This window comes from Panulirus ornatus, chromosome 12, assembly GCF_036320965.1.
Source record: "Panulirus ornatus isolate Po-2019 chromosome 12, ASM3632096v1, whole genome shotgun sequence".
Classification (NCBI taxonomy): domain Eukaryota; kingdom Metazoa; phylum Arthropoda; class Malacostraca; order Decapoda; family Palinuridae; genus Panulirus; species Panulirus ornatus.
Window position 1 is genome coordinate 46,826,101 of NC_092235.1, and position 16,873 is coordinate 46,842,973.

At 44.4% G+C, this 16,873-nt stretch overlaps 1 protein-coding gene across 18 annotated transcripts in view; it reads left to right on the forward strand.

Moving 5' to 3' along the window:
• The window catches only part of tmod (tropomodulin), a 301,351-nt gene that overhangs the window by 131,699 nt on the left and 152,779 nt on the right, over positions 1–16,873 (forward strand). The window contains exon 2 of one of the 18 annotated variants that reach the window (XM_071667841.1): positions 2,571–2,590. The exons of the other annotated variants lie outside the window; for them this stretch is intronic. Within the exon in view, the coding sequence (XP_071523942.1) occupies positions 2,579–2,590 (12 nt within the window). The 5' untranslated portion in view covers positions 2,571–2,578. The remainder of the gene's footprint in view (positions 1–2,570; positions 2,591–16,873) is intronic. 18 annotated transcript variants of the gene reach the window in all.

Here is a 16,873-nt window from a genome sequence, read left to right on the forward strand (position 1 = left end):
TGTATTGTCGTGCTCAAGGGTTGAATTGTCATGCTCAAGGGTTGTATTGTCGCGCTTAAGGGTTGTATTGTCGTGCTCAAGGGTTGTATTGTCGTGCTCTAGGGTTGTACTGTTACGGTCAGTGCTCTCACACGGCCAGCGACAGCAGTATATGGTAGTTACAACATTGAATACATCTGTTACCTACAGTAAGTGTAACCAGTAATGGTTGGGGCTATTATAACGTGTGCAGGAGCTGTGGTTACCAACCCGCTCTCTGCATCGGCCGCCGTCAGCCTTGTGTACCACCACACCCCCTTCCACATCCACTCTCTCTCTCTCTCTCTCTCTCTCTCTCTCTCTCTCTCTCTCTCTCTCTCTCTCTCTCTCTCTCTCTCCTTCCCAGCTCCGAGGGGAGAATGAACACCTGGGTTGGGTGTGGGTCGACTGCCGCGCCTGTGATCGTCCCGTGTGGTGACTCATGGTTACTGCCGGTGTGTGTGTGTGTGTGTGTGTGTGTGTGTGTTCTTTTCTTTTTCCAGTATTTTCTTCATACGTATATTTTCAGTTTTCCTCTGACTTATTTTTATAATATTTTTCCATAGATGGCATGTTAGTTCGCATGAGTGAGTGTAACGGTAGGTGAGGGTTTTACGTTACTATCGATACCCCATTTTTGACGTTACGTAACTCTCGTAATTTCCCCCACACATATATGAGTTCTTCTCTTGGGTCGCTGTCGTTCCGTCATTCTTCTTACTCTGTATTGCTTCATCTTGTGATTGTCATGATCATCTTGGGTAATTATGACACGCTCCTCTTCTGGCCATAGTCACTTATTATGAGTTCATACTGATGAGGTCCCTCAACACACACCAGCATCGTCATCCCCTGTTCTTCTCGTTTTCTCTTCCTTTCCTCATTTTCTGTCCTCCCCTTCCTCTACCCATTATATTTCCTCGACTTACCTGAAATTTTCATTAATTTTCTTGTGCATTTCCCCTCTCTCCTTTCAGTTTCTTGATAATTGTTTTCCCTTTCGTTTCCTTTTCTCCTTTACACTTGGTGTTTCTGGAGCGCTGTAGCAGTGGAGCGGAGCCTCCTTGATGTATCGTGCAGTATCTCTGGAACTCATCACGGGGCACATTCTTCCAGGCGGCCCCCGTGTTTACATCCCTCCGTCTTGCTCAAGGCCTCGCCCTGCCATAGCCCCCCCCCCCCCCCCCCCGGGGGGGGGGGGGGGGACCTGGCTCCAGCCTGAGCGTGGTGGCCCGTGGCGATGAATGCACCACACGCAGCCGACCCTCATACCTCGCTGCGTGCTTGTCACGTGTGTCACCCTTGACTCTGGGGGGGTTGGCCTGTGGTTGAGGCTGGGGTAGGGGGTAGGCAATAGTATTTGGGCCTCGGGTTGTGAAGGTGCTCGGGGGATGGTGGAGGGGGGGGGGGTTCAGAGCAACACGTGCGCAAGTATTGGTGGCTCCGCAGCGGGTCATTGTTACGAGGATACGAACAGGAGTTAGATGGATATTTTTTTTTTGTAAGGAATTGGTTATGACGTTGTACCAGTGGATAGATGGGGGTGGAGGTAGCCTGTTGATTTTTTGGGCTTGACTGATCATTGCTTCGCGATTTTCAACTGGGGCTTTTGAGGGAGAGTGAGGTAGGAGCACTCAGAATCTTAGATGACACATGGTTATTGGGTCTTTTGGTCGTAGGGAACTGTGAAGTAATGAAGGAGATTTAGAAAAATCTTTGCTAATGACTTAGGGACATAATATTGAGACCATGTACGAGGAAGGTGGATGAACGGTAGAAATACAGATGTTCTAGAAGGGTAAGTTTGTCATCAGCGGACCAGTGCTGCCATTGGACCATATGTAATATTTACTGTATTTAGTCTTTTGTATGTGTCTTTTGGTATAAACAAGAAGTATAGCTGGACTTGGGGAAGCGAGTGTGGTTGATTTTAGATTGATAACCCTGGCAGTCACTAGACCTTACACCCAAGTAACCATGCGACCAAACTTATGTAACGAGGTAGTACTGTATGTTTACGAAAACAGGTTTCCCTGTATAGAATAGATGATGTATGAGGTAAGGTTTTCACTGCATGGGTCTTATATTTACCACATTTTGATTTACATTGGGTTATTGAGCTAATGAAGTGTCACTGTTATAGATCCATTAGACGTGTCCAGTGACGTCTTTATGACAGCAGGGAAATGTTAAGTTTCCGTCTTATGCAAAGCCTTAATTGTCATGGACGTTGTAGTAAAACATGTATTGGTTATTGCTAATGGATCGATCTGATCTGTTTACTTACAGGTTAATCTTTAGGTTTAGGAGAAAACCTTCTGATTGATCAACTACTCATATCCAGATACCAGACTCCATTAGTGGACCTTTGGTTCAATCATGGGGCATGGGTCTTCCATTAATTGTTTTACTAAGTGAACTTCACAACTCTGTTTTGTACAGATTATTATTGGAATGCATTGTGTCATTTTTCACATTGTAATTTAGACTTGTCCTTTTTATCCTTTTCAGATTATCTGTTGACTGCCAATATATTTTCTACATTTTTTCAGGTCTGAAAATGGCATATTCCGTGAGTTTTTGATATGTAAAGTTGTTGAACCACTTGAGCATGGACGCACTCCCCTAGGGCACGACCTGTAGGCACGATGGCTTAGCTTTTGAGCTGCTGATCCTTAAGGATGTAATCAAAGGCCAGCCCATCGTACTCCGAGGTCGTGCCGTTGCAGCCAAGGGCTGAAGAATGATTGTGAATGTGGTCCATTCAAGGGCCGGCCAGTGAGGCAGTCATGAGTGGACCGCATCACAACATTCTCACTTGAAGCAAAAGCAGCTTAAGTTTTAAGTGTTAAGTTACCACACCTGCAGTATACGTTGCGGCATGATCTCATACCACCAGCACTATTATCATATACAGTTTGAATGTATTTTTTGACGTTCTTTCATCTTTCAATGGCTATTTTTCTTAAGCGGTCCACTGATGGCATCCTGTTTTGGGTATGTAAGTTTCATGTAATTGAAAGCCATTTTACTCATCGACTTAGATGATTGTATGATATAGAAAAGAAGAGTAACCACAGCTGATGAGCATTTGTTTCCCTGAATATTCAAGTTTAAGCTTCTGTTTCCACCGACTTTAATTTATGAATATGGTCCGCGAGCTTTGGCATTGGCTCATGATTATTATCTTTATGAACGCATTGATCTTAGGACCCAAAAATGTTTTTATATATCACTGATTTAATTCAGACGTTTGTATTTAATGTTCACTCACTCTTGTCCCCAGACGTGTACATCTGTTGGGGTTTGTGAGCCAACAGTTGCCAATTAGTTCTTTCGTACTGACTCACTTTTTTTTTTTTTTCCCAAGGGAGTGATTTTCGGTATGATAATGTCCAGGTTTAGTTATGATTTATTTGTTACACACCTGCTTGAATGGGACCCTCCCTCCTCACCTCTGTCTACCTGCCCCTCCACCCTGCCCCTTCCCAAGGTTTCCATTGATGTGAAGAAATGTTAAATATGTTGCTGTTGGTTGTGAGTTGGAACCGTCACACTTGTCATGCCCGGGGCTGCAAGGTCAGGCCTGCCTGGGGATGTGAAGCAGATGGGGGTAACAGAGTATGTCTGGCGTAGTCAATGAGTTTTTATGAATTTCTTCAACTCACTTGGCATGTTTCAAGGATAAGTCCTGGCAACGTAGCTTTGATTTTTTCCTCATCTCTCTCGCCAGTTTTTACGGCCTTACGAGAAATGAATTCTGGCAAACCTTGCAGTCTGTTTGCCTTCCCTTCCCTCCCCTTTCCATTTCCACCAACATCCGCCCCCTCCCCTCCCATATTCGCCCTCCTCTCTAACCTCAAGAATGGTTTCGGATGCCTGAGGGTAGAATGGCGCCACAGCGGCCATTGTCAGCCCACTCTCGGCAGCGCCTCATGTAAACAACGTTTGGCCCCGCTTGTATTAGGTTACCTACCACACTCTTGACCCCGGCTCTTGACGCCCGTCTTCCTCATGGCTCGCCGGAGGCCAGGTGTGGGCGCCTGCTCTCGGCAGGAGAGTCTTAAGAAACGAGGATGATAAACCGTGCGTGGAGGCTCCTCTTGCCTCATACAGACGCCAACAGCTGGCCGGCCTGGCCCCCGGCTATACTTTGAAACTGTCAAGCTGAAGTTATTTTGAGTGGAAGTGATATAAACCTTCCTTCCCTCTTGAGCACGACGGTACGACCCTTGAGCACGACGGTACGACCCTTGAACACGACGGTACGACCCTTGAACACGACGGCACGACCCTTGAGTACGACGGTACGACCCTTGAACACGATGGGACGATCCTTGAGCACGACGACATGATCCTTGAGCACTGTGTTAAGATCTTTGAGCCCAACAGTACGATCCTTGAGCACGAGGGTACACGACCATGGAACACGACGATACAATCTTTCAGCCAGACAGTACGACCCTTAGGCATAATTGTCTCGCCTTTTTTGACCTGACCCTTCAGGGTCAAATCAAAGGACAGGTCGTCGTCACCGGAGATCGTACCTTCCTGATGAAACGGTCAAACGATTTTTCTGTGTTGAAGACGATTTATTTTTTTCTCTTCCTCGTGTGAACTGTTTGTCATATTGTCTATTTTCGGAGGGAGTTCTTCCCTGGGATGGCGCCCATAAGCATTTCCTGATCAAATCCTCTGTGGAAATGTAACGGACTGAATCCAGTTATTTCAGGTAAAAAGATGTATGATTGTACAAGGGCAGGGATAAGCAGTTTTCACGTTATAAGTTGCAAATGTCGCTGGCGTTGGTCCGGTGTATATCTTCACTGGCGAGCCAGCCATGGCCACACTGTGATGTCTCCAGCCTGGAGGATGGGTTGTCATGATTGTGGGTGTCCAAGGATCGTGTTCATCCCCAGGGTGTTCTTTAACGCTGGGCCCCCGAGGGAGGAGAACGCGTGGGGCGGCACAACCTGGTGTACTGATTGATTGAAAATTATAGTACAAGGCAGCACAAGGTGGGGTGCTGGTAGAGTAGACAATACAAGTGGTGTACTGATAGATTAAACAATGGTTTACTGGTAGAATAGACAGTCCTGGTAGATTAAACAGTACAGGCGGTGTACTGGTAGAGTACAAGTGTTGTACTGGTAGAGCAGACAGTACAGGTGGTGTACTGTTTGAGCAGACAGTACAGATAGTGTACTGGTAGATTAAACAGTACAGGAGGTGTACCGGGAGTGGACAGAACTGGTGGCATATCGGCACAGTAGAGGGTGTACAGAGGAGGTGAACGTATTCAAGTGAGCATTACAAGGGCGGGGGCTGGCCTTGTGTACAGCCAGGGGCACACACAACCTGGAGGCCGTCGTTAACCTTTTCACCTGCAACACCGCCCGGTATTTCCTCCAGCGTCTGGCTCTTTGGATCAGCAACAGGTGGGAACAGTACGTCTGGTTCGAGAAAAAAAAAGAAAGTTTTATTCGTGTGAACAAATGACTTTAGAATGGAGTGATAAAGGATGTTAAATGAACTGAAATCATGTAGAGCCGGTAATTTTTGTGCCAGCTAGTTTTAAGCGAGTTTTAAACTCATGAGGACTCATCTCTTAAACCTTCTCTTCTGACGTGCAATTAATATAAAATTCTGCATACAACAGCATTTGATATTTCCTCATTCAGTTTTTGCTCGTTCATCCAACACTCTTACTCTGTGAAAGTAATTCTTCACATTTTTTTGTCTTCACTTCATGTTGTGTGTTGTAAAGGGGCAGGCAGGCAGGCATGACTGAAGATATCGCTCGTTCGTTTGGTCGTGTAAGTGGAGCCAGTGGTCTTCGTAATGAGAACCACCTACCGCCAAACCCTCCGTCTGGGGTTTATTTTGTTTTGCTTCACCATCCCCTTTGATCCTGTCTGTGCCATTCATGTTATGTGCACTTCCAAGAACTGTTGTATCTTACGTGTTTAAGTTTTGCTCTGTAACGTATATGGTCATTCGTAGTAACTATGGACTCAACAAACTTGTCGTCTTGGACACGACGGTAATGCATCCTTGAGAGCGACGGTACGATGACCTTTGGTTTGGGCGACCATCATAATCAAGTGTCGTATCATCATGCCCAGTTGTCGTACCGTCGTGTTGCGGGGTCGAAGCGTCGTACTCGTGGTTTGTAACCTCATGCTCGAGAGTCGAACCGGTGCGCCATCTTCAACAGGTTATGAATGGGAGTTTTTCTCTGTTGATGTTTTGAATCTTCGATTTGTGGACGTTGGTTATCTGGATGGGTTGGGTTTCGTGTGGCTCTGGTTAAGAATGACATCAGCTAATGTTTCTGCAGCTGCGCGGATGATTTCATCTGAAGTGGCTGTAGCTGTGGGTGACGTCAGCTGAGGTGGCTGTAGCAGAGTTGCTTGCGACTAGGGTGGCTATTGCTGAGAGTGACATCAGCTGAGGTGGCTGTAGCTAAGGATGACGTCAGCTGAGCAGGATGTAGCCGGAGTGACGTCATCTGAAGTGGTTATAGCTAAGGTTGACGTCAGCCGTGGTAGGTATGCCTGGGATGACGTCAGATGGGATGGCTAGAGATGGGATGACGTCAGCTGAGGTGTTTGTTACTGAGGTTGAAGTCAACTGAGTTTGTTTTAGCTAGGGTGACAACTGAGGTGGCTACAGCTGAGGGTGACGTCAGCTGAGGTGGCTATAGCTGGGGGTGACGTCAGGTGGAGACACATCCTTGTGTTGGGCGAGTGTGTGTGTGTGTGTGTGTGTGTGTGTGTGTGGGGTGTACGTGACTGGGCAATATCTCCCGTCTAGTGTAGTGTGATGTATTCCTGGTCCGAGTCCCAGTGTCGTGTCTTGAGCGGATGACACGCCCTCCCTGCACCGAACCACATATTCTGAGACCCTGTTTTCGTAAAGCACCCGCTTCACGATGCCCCAAGACAGAACAGCCTTTCCCCCGCAGCCTCAGGGTACTCCCCAGCGTAGCCAGACCACCACACCACATTCCCTCACACATCACGATAATTATTAGCCCGTGGACGTGATTCCTGTCACCCACGTACACCTTAATCTTCTCCCAAAAGGCCGAGAAGCGATTGCTCAGCCCACGCTACCCTGACATCATGCTGCCCCTCCGGCCCACCTTATTTCCGTCGTCACCAAGATGTCTTCGACGGTGACATCCCCAGCAGCAGCAGCCAGGAGTATCGTGCCAGTACACTAACCCCACAACCTCCCGATGGTCGTATCCACCCGGGGAAGGAGTAACCTGATTGCTCCTTCACCCAGTAAGATGGAAGGAAAATGTTGCCACCGCAAGATTCTGGCAGATGTTAAGATCAACCTAACCCCCTGTACGTTACCTCACGTGGAAACGGATCATTGATGAATGCAAAGGTTTCTCTCACAACCATGGGCTTTTTGCTTTAGTAGAAGGTCATGTATTTTAAGGCCCACTGAATAGCATTTGGCAAATCTGCGGTATTTAAAGTAGTTATTTTGCAATGGGCGGTTGTATTATAACGTTCTTTATTTTATTTATTTTTTTCTTAATACGCAGCATATTGGATATCTTGTGGTGATCGTTTGCCAGATAATGATTGATGAGTCACAACAGGTAGTGTGACAGAAGCGTAAGGAAGAGTCTTAAGTTGGGGTATTGGTGTTGCCAGAATATATTATTATTACCAGGGTTTGTGACACAAGAAGGTGGCGATTATATGAATGTCTGACAGTTCTTGCAATTTAAGCAAATGAACGTAATTGTAAAGGTTATTATGGATTATGAATAAGGCTTTTGAAATGTGTTGATGCAGCAGAGGACATGACTCTGGAGATGAGTTTGTAATGACTATAGCAGCGTCACGAGAGCCAGATGTATCCCTCATTACCACAAGGGCAGGGAATCCTCGGCTTCCTCATGTGAACATTTGTTGTGGGTCAAGGTGAGGTAGGCTGGGGCACGGAGGAGAGAGATCTTACACACCTTACGACTACAACTTTACTCACCACCAACTGTCATCACAAACTCTCTCTCTCTCTCTCTCTCTCTCTCTCTCTCTCTCTCTCTCTCTCTCTCTCTCTCTCTCTCGTCAGCAGTTGCAGGTAAGCGTCGGGAGAAGCAAGTGCCTTAGCTGGAATTTAGTCATTATGGTTCTTGGCTCTTGACGATGGTTACATTTTCACGTGGAGTTGGAGGCCTCGTCTGGGAAGAAGCGGAACCGGAGAGGGAGGGAAATGATAAAAAAAAAAAGGAAGGATGGACAGAGAGGGAAGGGAAGAGAAGAAAGCGGAAGGAAGGGAATTAGGAAGAAATGACTAAGGCCACAGTCATATGATGAAGCTGACAACCTTGGATGGTCGCGTGAAGAGCGTGTACCGATTATGCTGTACTTGTATTACTTACTGCCCGCAGGAACCAGTCTTGATTCTTCAGGAATTCTCGTGTACTGTGGTCTTACACACACCCTCAGGGACGTATATACACACACACTCCCTGGGGGGTGGGTCATATGGAGGGACGTCACGGGTGCGACGGAGGCGGAGAATAAGACCGACTCTGTGTACCAGAGATGTGTGTGTATATTGTGGTTGAAAGGGGGGAAAAAAATGCCAAGTATCTAGGTTAAGCTGGGCTATTTTTCTTGTACGACCAGCGCCCTCCTCATCACGCGCCTCTCCCCAGGGAAGACTTCCTGACAATATCAGCAAAGGCCTTTTCTTTATCTGACAGAAACATCAACAACTAATGGATGTTCCCGGGTGCCAGAATGAACACAACATTTTCTAAGGTTCTTCTTTAGTGGGACATAATTAGAATGAAGAGAAGAACGCATTATTTACGAATACTCAGCAGGACATAATTGTACCTCTTGCTTTTACTGGGGGGTCGTTAGCACCGACAGCGGCGAGAGAGAGAGAGAGAGAGAGAGAGAGAGAGAGAGAGAGAGAGAGAGAGAGCCTTTTGAGTAGTGTTTTGAGGTATGATAAAGAGAAGAAAATGAGTCGTCAGACCGGTATAGTAGAGTTGATGGTATTACTTATAAGTGATACTTATAACCAGAATACTTGGATAACTGAAGTATAGGGAGATGCAGAACAACTCAGGCTTGATAACTCTCGAAATATGCAGTGACGTGGGAGACCTGCCTACATTCTGGCATCAGATCAGACATGTTTGGACAGCCGTAGAGGAGGCTCCATGGCCTCACGACCCCCCCAAGAAAAATGTTTGCCCACCCCGCCATGGGTCGCGGCCTCACGGTTGGGAACTCTTTTTTTTGACGAAGTTCGTATGGTGTCAGTAGACCCGTGTTGTGTCATGTGAACCGAACTGTTCACCGTAACCTGGAGAACAGTGAATGTCGTCTCAGTGGTCACTGGAGAATATTCATACCAAATTCAGCCTCCAGTCCCCAGTACATATTCCTTGACGTCATGAACAGCTTACTATATATTCTTGTGTAGCGAACTTCCGTTGATTTCAGAGAATAGATTAACGTAGTACGGTAATGAGTACTGGCTGGTGCAGGGAGGATAGCTTCTGTACCAGTGGCGGTCATGGATAGGGATGTACATAGGTTCCGTTATTTACTATGTGGTCGGGAGGGATCTTTTATTTGCTTGGGTAGAGAGCTTTGCTTGCGGGCTTAACCTGTGGAACACCACAGTGTGGTGCTTGCCGTCATGCTCAATAGGTTAACGTTGGTTGAGTGTAGTCTTTTATGTTGGCAGACTTTAAGTGTTGCGTGGGTGTTCGTGGCTTAATTATGTTTGCCTTTTATTCATTGTTAAGACGTAATTGCTCTCTTTCGTGGATGGATTGAATTCGTTCATGACTGGATAGTAATGTCATTGTTTGTAGGTCATTATTTCCTTTCGTCATGGACTGATGGTATTGCTTGTTACAGATGGTAGTTTTTGTGGTCATGGCGGGATATTTATTGTTACTGTTGGGACATTAGTGTTTACTCTTGCGTGGATGATATTTATGTTCCCGTGGTGTACATTCGTGTGTGGCTCGTTTTGTTTACGTTCGTAGATGATTAGTAACGTATACGGGTATGGAAGGAGGATCAGTGTTAGCGTTCGTGTATTCCCAAGATTAAATTGAGTGTCAGCTGTTTCACGTCGTCTCGTGAAGACCGTAGTGTAAGATATGCGTATATGAGACCAGGCGAGACCAGGAAGGAAAACCGTAAAGACCTGGAAGAGGTTGACTGCTGCAGCAGGGCAGGTAGGCCTGGGAGGAGATCTTCATACCTTGTTTATCCAATTAAGTTATCAACCTTGATAGTTGATGGGCCCAGAGTATGACTCAGTCGTACTTCCTGTTCCTGGAAGTTTTCCAGGTGGTGGCCTTGGGAGGCGAGGGGTCAGGGCTGGCGGGTGGTGCATCATAATGAAAGTCTACCCCTGACCCGGGCGATGGCTCATGACCCCACCCATCAGCCCTCCCCCGCCCGCCTGCACACCCACCACTAAACCAACGCCTCACCTCCTTATGTTTCACCTTATGGAGTAGTGGTCTGATTAACGTTGTGACAAGTGTGCTGGACATATCCTTCCCTCTCTCCTTAAATACAGTTAAGTATTTTACCAGGAAACAGTTTGCCTCCATTCCAAATTTCCAGAGATTGTGTTCTTGTATCGCATTTCGTGATAGAAGATATTCGTATCGAAGCCTCGTTTTCGCTGTCTTATCCTCATCCCTTTGCGTTAACCCGTATTGTATTTCAATTTGCTATGTATTGGACCAACGTTGAGGGTTTTTGTAATGTCGAAGTCCCTTTGTAAGTTAGTGCAATCCTTGTCATTGTGTATATCCCTTATGACTATAGCATTATCCTCAAACATAATGAGGTACGAGTCTGGTCCTTCGGGCAAGTAATTTTGTATAGATAACTAAGAGTGACGGTCTCAAGACTGAGCCTTCCTGCACACCACGAGTCCCCCCCCCCCCCCCCCCCCCCCCCCGCATCCCATTTCGAGAAGACCTATGACGTCCGCAGCAGGTAAACCTTCGGAAACTATCACTCGAGACGAGATTGTAAACCATTTAGAGGATCACCATTTGATGGTTCTCAGTATGATTGTCAACATGAATTGTTCCTCTGAAGATATAATCAACATTTACTTTAAAAGTGAAGAGGTTGGTGTCATATATTGATATATTCAGAAAGTATTCGAGAAAATCCTGCATCAAAGATTACCAGCAAAATTTAAGTAACAACATGGTCTAGATGAAGCTGGAAAATTGGTCGACTGGCCATAGTTGTTCACAGTCAAGTCTCAGAATGGTTGGATGCAACGAGAGATGTGTCGAAAGGACTGGCTATCCTTCTTTTATATATGTATATATATATATATATATATATATATATATATATATATATATATATATATATATATATATATGTATATATATTCCTATGAGTCCACAGGGAAATGAAACACGATAAGTTCCCAGGTATACTTTCGTGTAATAATCATATCAGGGGAGATGCACGAAAGAAATACAACAGTGTGTGTGTGTGTGTGTGTGTGTGTGTGTGTGTGTGTGTGTGTGTTGATAGCGTAAGTAAAAGGATGCGTTGCAGGATATCAAGATTCGCTGATGACACCAAGCTGGGATATAAAGGTGCTAATACCAGAGAAATGGAGTCTTCTGCTGCAGGTTAACGTAGACTGACTGACGGGCTCAAAGGTGGCAAACGAATTTTGATATCGATAAGTGCACAAGTGTTTTGGTACGCACCGGGAGGAGCAACGAGAAGGCAAACTACTTTATGAATTCTTTTGAGCTACAAAGAGTCAGTGAGGAAATAGTTGTGATAAACTCCGCTGACGTAGTACCATTATACAAGTAGCGCACAGAAACTGTCAAAAGTCATTCGACTTTGTCAGTATGATTTACTGATGCGTCCCCACCTTGACTGTTCTCAAGTTTCGGTCACTCTGCTGAAAAAAAAAGAGAAAAGAATAAAGTTCAGCAGCGAGCTACCAAGATGATAATGATAGGACTGAAAAATACATCTTATGAGAGCTGGCTTGACGATATATACTTTTGTTAAGCTTAGAAGGAAAGAGGAATTGAAGTTTATTTGACACTAGTATACCAAATAATTGAAGGCTTTGATAATATCGATCTAAGTAGATAGTTAAGGGTAGATTTCGTTCCATATTGTTTTGTCATAACTACAAACTTGTGGCCAAACGATTTCCTTCGAATGGGACGAAGTACTTTGCTCGTCAACAGGATTATTGACATATGGAGTGATTTATCATATCCAGTTGTTAAATGTAATGCTGTAGATAATGTTTAAGAACAGACTTGACAAACATCACTTTAACTCTACGGTGGCAGTATTTACGCCTCCTGAGTTACGTATAAAATTGACAAGTATTTCTTCGTAAGTCTCGTTTGTTTGTCTACTTGTACATCGTTAATATCTACATTTCTAATGGCCTTTAGAATCGTGCCGCCTGTGTTTGTAGTAGTGGACCACAACCATAGTGACTTGTAGGGTTAACGTTAGAGTAGCAACAATCAGACGCTTTCCGACACCAGCCTGGATTTCCCAGCATCTGTTACTGGTGAAGACTCGACAACTTCCCGTCTCAGCTGTGCGGCAAGGCTGCTGTCTTCTGTGGAACCTATGCTTGTTTTCTTTCCTTTTCAGTCTTAAGGTCTTTGAATCCGAAGAATGTGGAAAACTTTGCCATATTTTTCGATCTTTTAATCGCTCGTTCGTAAGACATGCACTCATGAATTTGAAAATATATATATCAGACGCGATGTAGCGAAAGCAATATTGACTGTATTACAGTGTGAAATATGGAGCAGTTAACACACTAACTCTCACGTTCATTTGTCGGCTGTACCTCCCTACCCCATGATAGACATGGGGAATGATTGCATCCATGTGTCAGAAAATGGTACCGTAAAACATGTACCTTTTATATTTTTGCTGAAAATCTCTGACCCTTCTGCTGGACGGTTAAACGGGGATGATTTTGTTTGGAAATCTACGAATGAATCATGGCGTAGCCGCAAAATGACTTTTGTTTTATATATTTATTTTTAAGAATATTTGTCGCAGATGACCAGAAGTATGCTCCTTATTTCTGTGATCGTGTGTGCCCGTCTCCAGACGATTGGAAAATGTAGAAAGATCAAGGTGGTCATGTTGTGTAGGTTGGGGTTGAGACGCCGCAGAACAAAACAAGTGCAGAATATAGCTGCGCAGGCCTCGTACTAAGCCCTGACCATCATGTTGACCCTTTGGTATCGCTTCATGGAAAATGTGTTGGATACCACTAGCGAGTGCTGTTCAGACGGAGCCTCTGCACCATTCTGCCCGTGGGAATTGGTGTCTTATGTGAACCGTCAGTCGTGGGTGTTTGATGCCAACTAGAACGTGAGACGCTGTCATGTCTTTTCCTTTCTTTACACTGCAGAGCTTTGGGGCTTTGTTCCTCCTCATTCGTATTCGTAACAGCTACGAGTGGCCGCTGTTGGAAAAGGCAGGTTTCCCGCTTCCTCTCCACTCCCGTAGATTATTATTTTTTTTTTTCTCGAGTCAGTTTTTTTTATTTCTATCCATATTTCAGTTAGAGCCGGAAGCGTACATCGATTTAAGGATGAAATGCTTTCGGCTCTCTCTCTCTCTCTCTCTCTCTCTCTCTCTCTCTCTCTCTCTCTCTCTCTCTCTCTCTCTCTCTCTCTCTCTCTCTCTCTCTCTCTCTGCCCCATTTTAGTGGGTATGTATTTCTGTAACCATAGTTCATGATGTGTAGAGTTTTGTCGTGAAGTTTGATAAACGAACAAAGGGCTCCCATATATATATATATATATATATATATGTGTGTGTGTGTGTGTGTGTGTGTGTGTGTGTGTGAGGCCGCCTGGAAGTGGTTACGTGGTTACCCCGCCAGTGAGCGAGAAGTCACCTTCGGCGGGACTGTATTAGAAAGGACGCTCTCATCCCGGACCATTTTACCCCAGGGTTGTTCATCCCTTCCCTCCTCCTGAGCGAAGCGCAGCATCATAGAAGCTGCAGGAGTTGTGCGCTAATGCGGGAGAAGCAGGTGTGGAAGAAAAAAAAAAAAGTGCACGAAGGACCAAATGATGATGATTGAAATTCCATAGATATAAAACTATCGTAGAATTTAGTGAAATATTGTCAGCTGGAAACTTTTATTTTATAGTTTCAATACTGTGGTGTACATATACATGTTGGGATGCAAATTTTGATCATAGAATATCGGACGTTTTATATATCAAAGAATTTTTCCACGTAATAATCTTTTCTATGGCTTTCACACTGAATATTTAGTTTTACAGATACTTAGAAGCGTCATTACTGTTCAAGAATAGATGTTTTATTTTGATTATGAGTTCTGAGATCGAGTTGGGTTTATAAGAATTACCCAAAGAGCACCAGCTTCGCAAGAATCAAAACTCTATACTAGTACAGATGTCCTTGGCTGTAGCTGCTGTATATACGATCTCTCTCTCTCTCTCTCTCTCTCTCTCTCTCTCTCTCTCTCTCTCTCTCTCTCTCTCTCTCTCTCTCTCTCTCTCTCTCTCTCTCTCTCTCTCTCTCTCTCTGTGGAGCATTATGATTCTGTCTTTACAATATTATCAAAATACATTTCACAATATAAGTGAGTCGTATAACAAATGTAACAAGTCTGATCCATGATCGTACAACAAACTGGCTGGCAAATGTTTGTATTGAATTATGTAGTTAACGTCGTTCGACAGAAGACTGCGCACGATGTTCGAAACTGTGTCTCTGACTTCAACCTAAAATAAACGAGATTTCTTGTGTAATGCACATTTATTAGTGTTATTTTTCTCTGTTAAATAACTTAATATGTTTCATTTTATTCATCAAAAGATTATTGATGTTTCTATAGAATACGTATACATAAGCCACTATTTGCAGTGGCTTGTTTGCTGTGCGAAAGCCAAGAATGTTTCCGTAACCATTTTTTTTCTTGTTTTACGTGTGGGTTGGGCCAGTAACATCAGATAAATACGTACAAAGCTTAACAAAGTAAAATCAAAGTTTCCTTTAATTTCTCCCAAATGCTTGATAATGTTTATTGTAGAAAGGACTGAGCGGGCAGCTGTGCCGACACTACACGTAATGTTTGTCGTCAACCCTTCCTGTGTGTGTGTGTGTGTGTGTGTGTACTCATTGTTGCAAGATAACTTACGAGCAGTATGTGAGTCAAGCTCTATACGTACACCATAGGTACTTCTTGTGGAGTTGGCGAACTGATTCGTTTTTGGGGTACGTAGCTGCATAAGTTTGCATACAGTATTTTGGATTTTTTTTTTTTTTTTGGCTGAAAATAAGAACTAGAATTTAGTAGTGCCGAATGATAGAAAACTTAGGTTTATGATATTTATTTGCTTATAATTACCCTAGGACCAGTTTCTGTAAGTCATATGGTGATTAGCGTACCCAGCTCCCACACAAAAATGGTAGCGGTTCAAATTCATGTCGATGGAGGCCATTACATGTGATCTATCTACCTATCTGTATATCTGTCTATCTATCTATGTATCTATCTATCTATCTATCTATCTATCTATCTATGTATGTATCTATCTATCTATCTATATGTGATCGCTGTTCCCTAGGTTGTTAGTTAGGTAGCTCCAGAAACCTTCGGCCGCTCGCCCACCCTGTGACACTTCCGCTTCCTTGGTTCCATTCGACGCCATGTCCACTCCCAGATATCTAAAACACTTCCCTTCCACCAAAAATTCCTTTTCTCAATATCACATCCCAACTAACCTGACCCTCAACCCAAATAACCTTACTTTTATTCACATTCACTTTCAACTTCTTTCTTACACACTTCCAAACTCAGTCACCAGCTTCCGCAGTATCACACACAAATCAGTCACCACCTGTGCTGTATCATCTGCAAACATCACTTCCCAAGCCCACTTATCCCCCACTGAGCGCTTACTCGCCCCTCTGTCCAAGAACCTCGTATTTACCTCACTTACTACCCAATCTGTAAACAAATTAGACTGCCACGGATAACATCACATACCCCTGCCGTAGACCAACCTTCACTTGAAACACTCACTCTCTTTCTTCCCACTCGCACCCATGCCTTACATTCTTGATTAAAACTTATCGTTGCTTCTAAAAGCTTTCCTCCAACACCGTATATCTTAAAGACCTTCCACAAGGCATCTTTATCAACCCTGTTATATTCTTTCTCCAGATTCATAAATACAGCATACAAATCCTTCTGTTTCTGTAAGTAGTTTTCACACACATTTTTTAAAGGAAACACCTGATCCACACATCCTCTACTGCATCTGAAACCACACTGCTCGTCCCATTTCTGAAGCTCTGTACATGCCTTCACTCTCTCTGTCAATACGCTCCTATACAACTTAACAGTGACACTCAACAAGCTTTACCTCTGTAGTTTGGATACCCGCTTTTATCCCCCTTGTCTTTATTCACTGGCGCTATGGATGCATTCAGCCAATCCTCTGGCACCTCACCATGATCCATACCTACATTAGAATTCCTAACTAATCAACAACACAGTCACTCCATTTCTTAATAGATACAACTGCAATATAACCTGACCCTAATCGTTCAGGTCAGAGGCTAGACCATCATATCCCAGTGTGGTACAGCCATGCTCAGAGAGGTTGTTATGGTCGTCTTGATTAGGCTTCAGCCTAATGCCAGACTGCATCCCTTACTTTAAGAAAAGCAACGTGATTCAGAATTCCTGTAGTGCCAGACATTATTGTCTTCTGGATCAGCTCTGGGCTCCGGCCAACACCCGGCCGTCCCAGGTG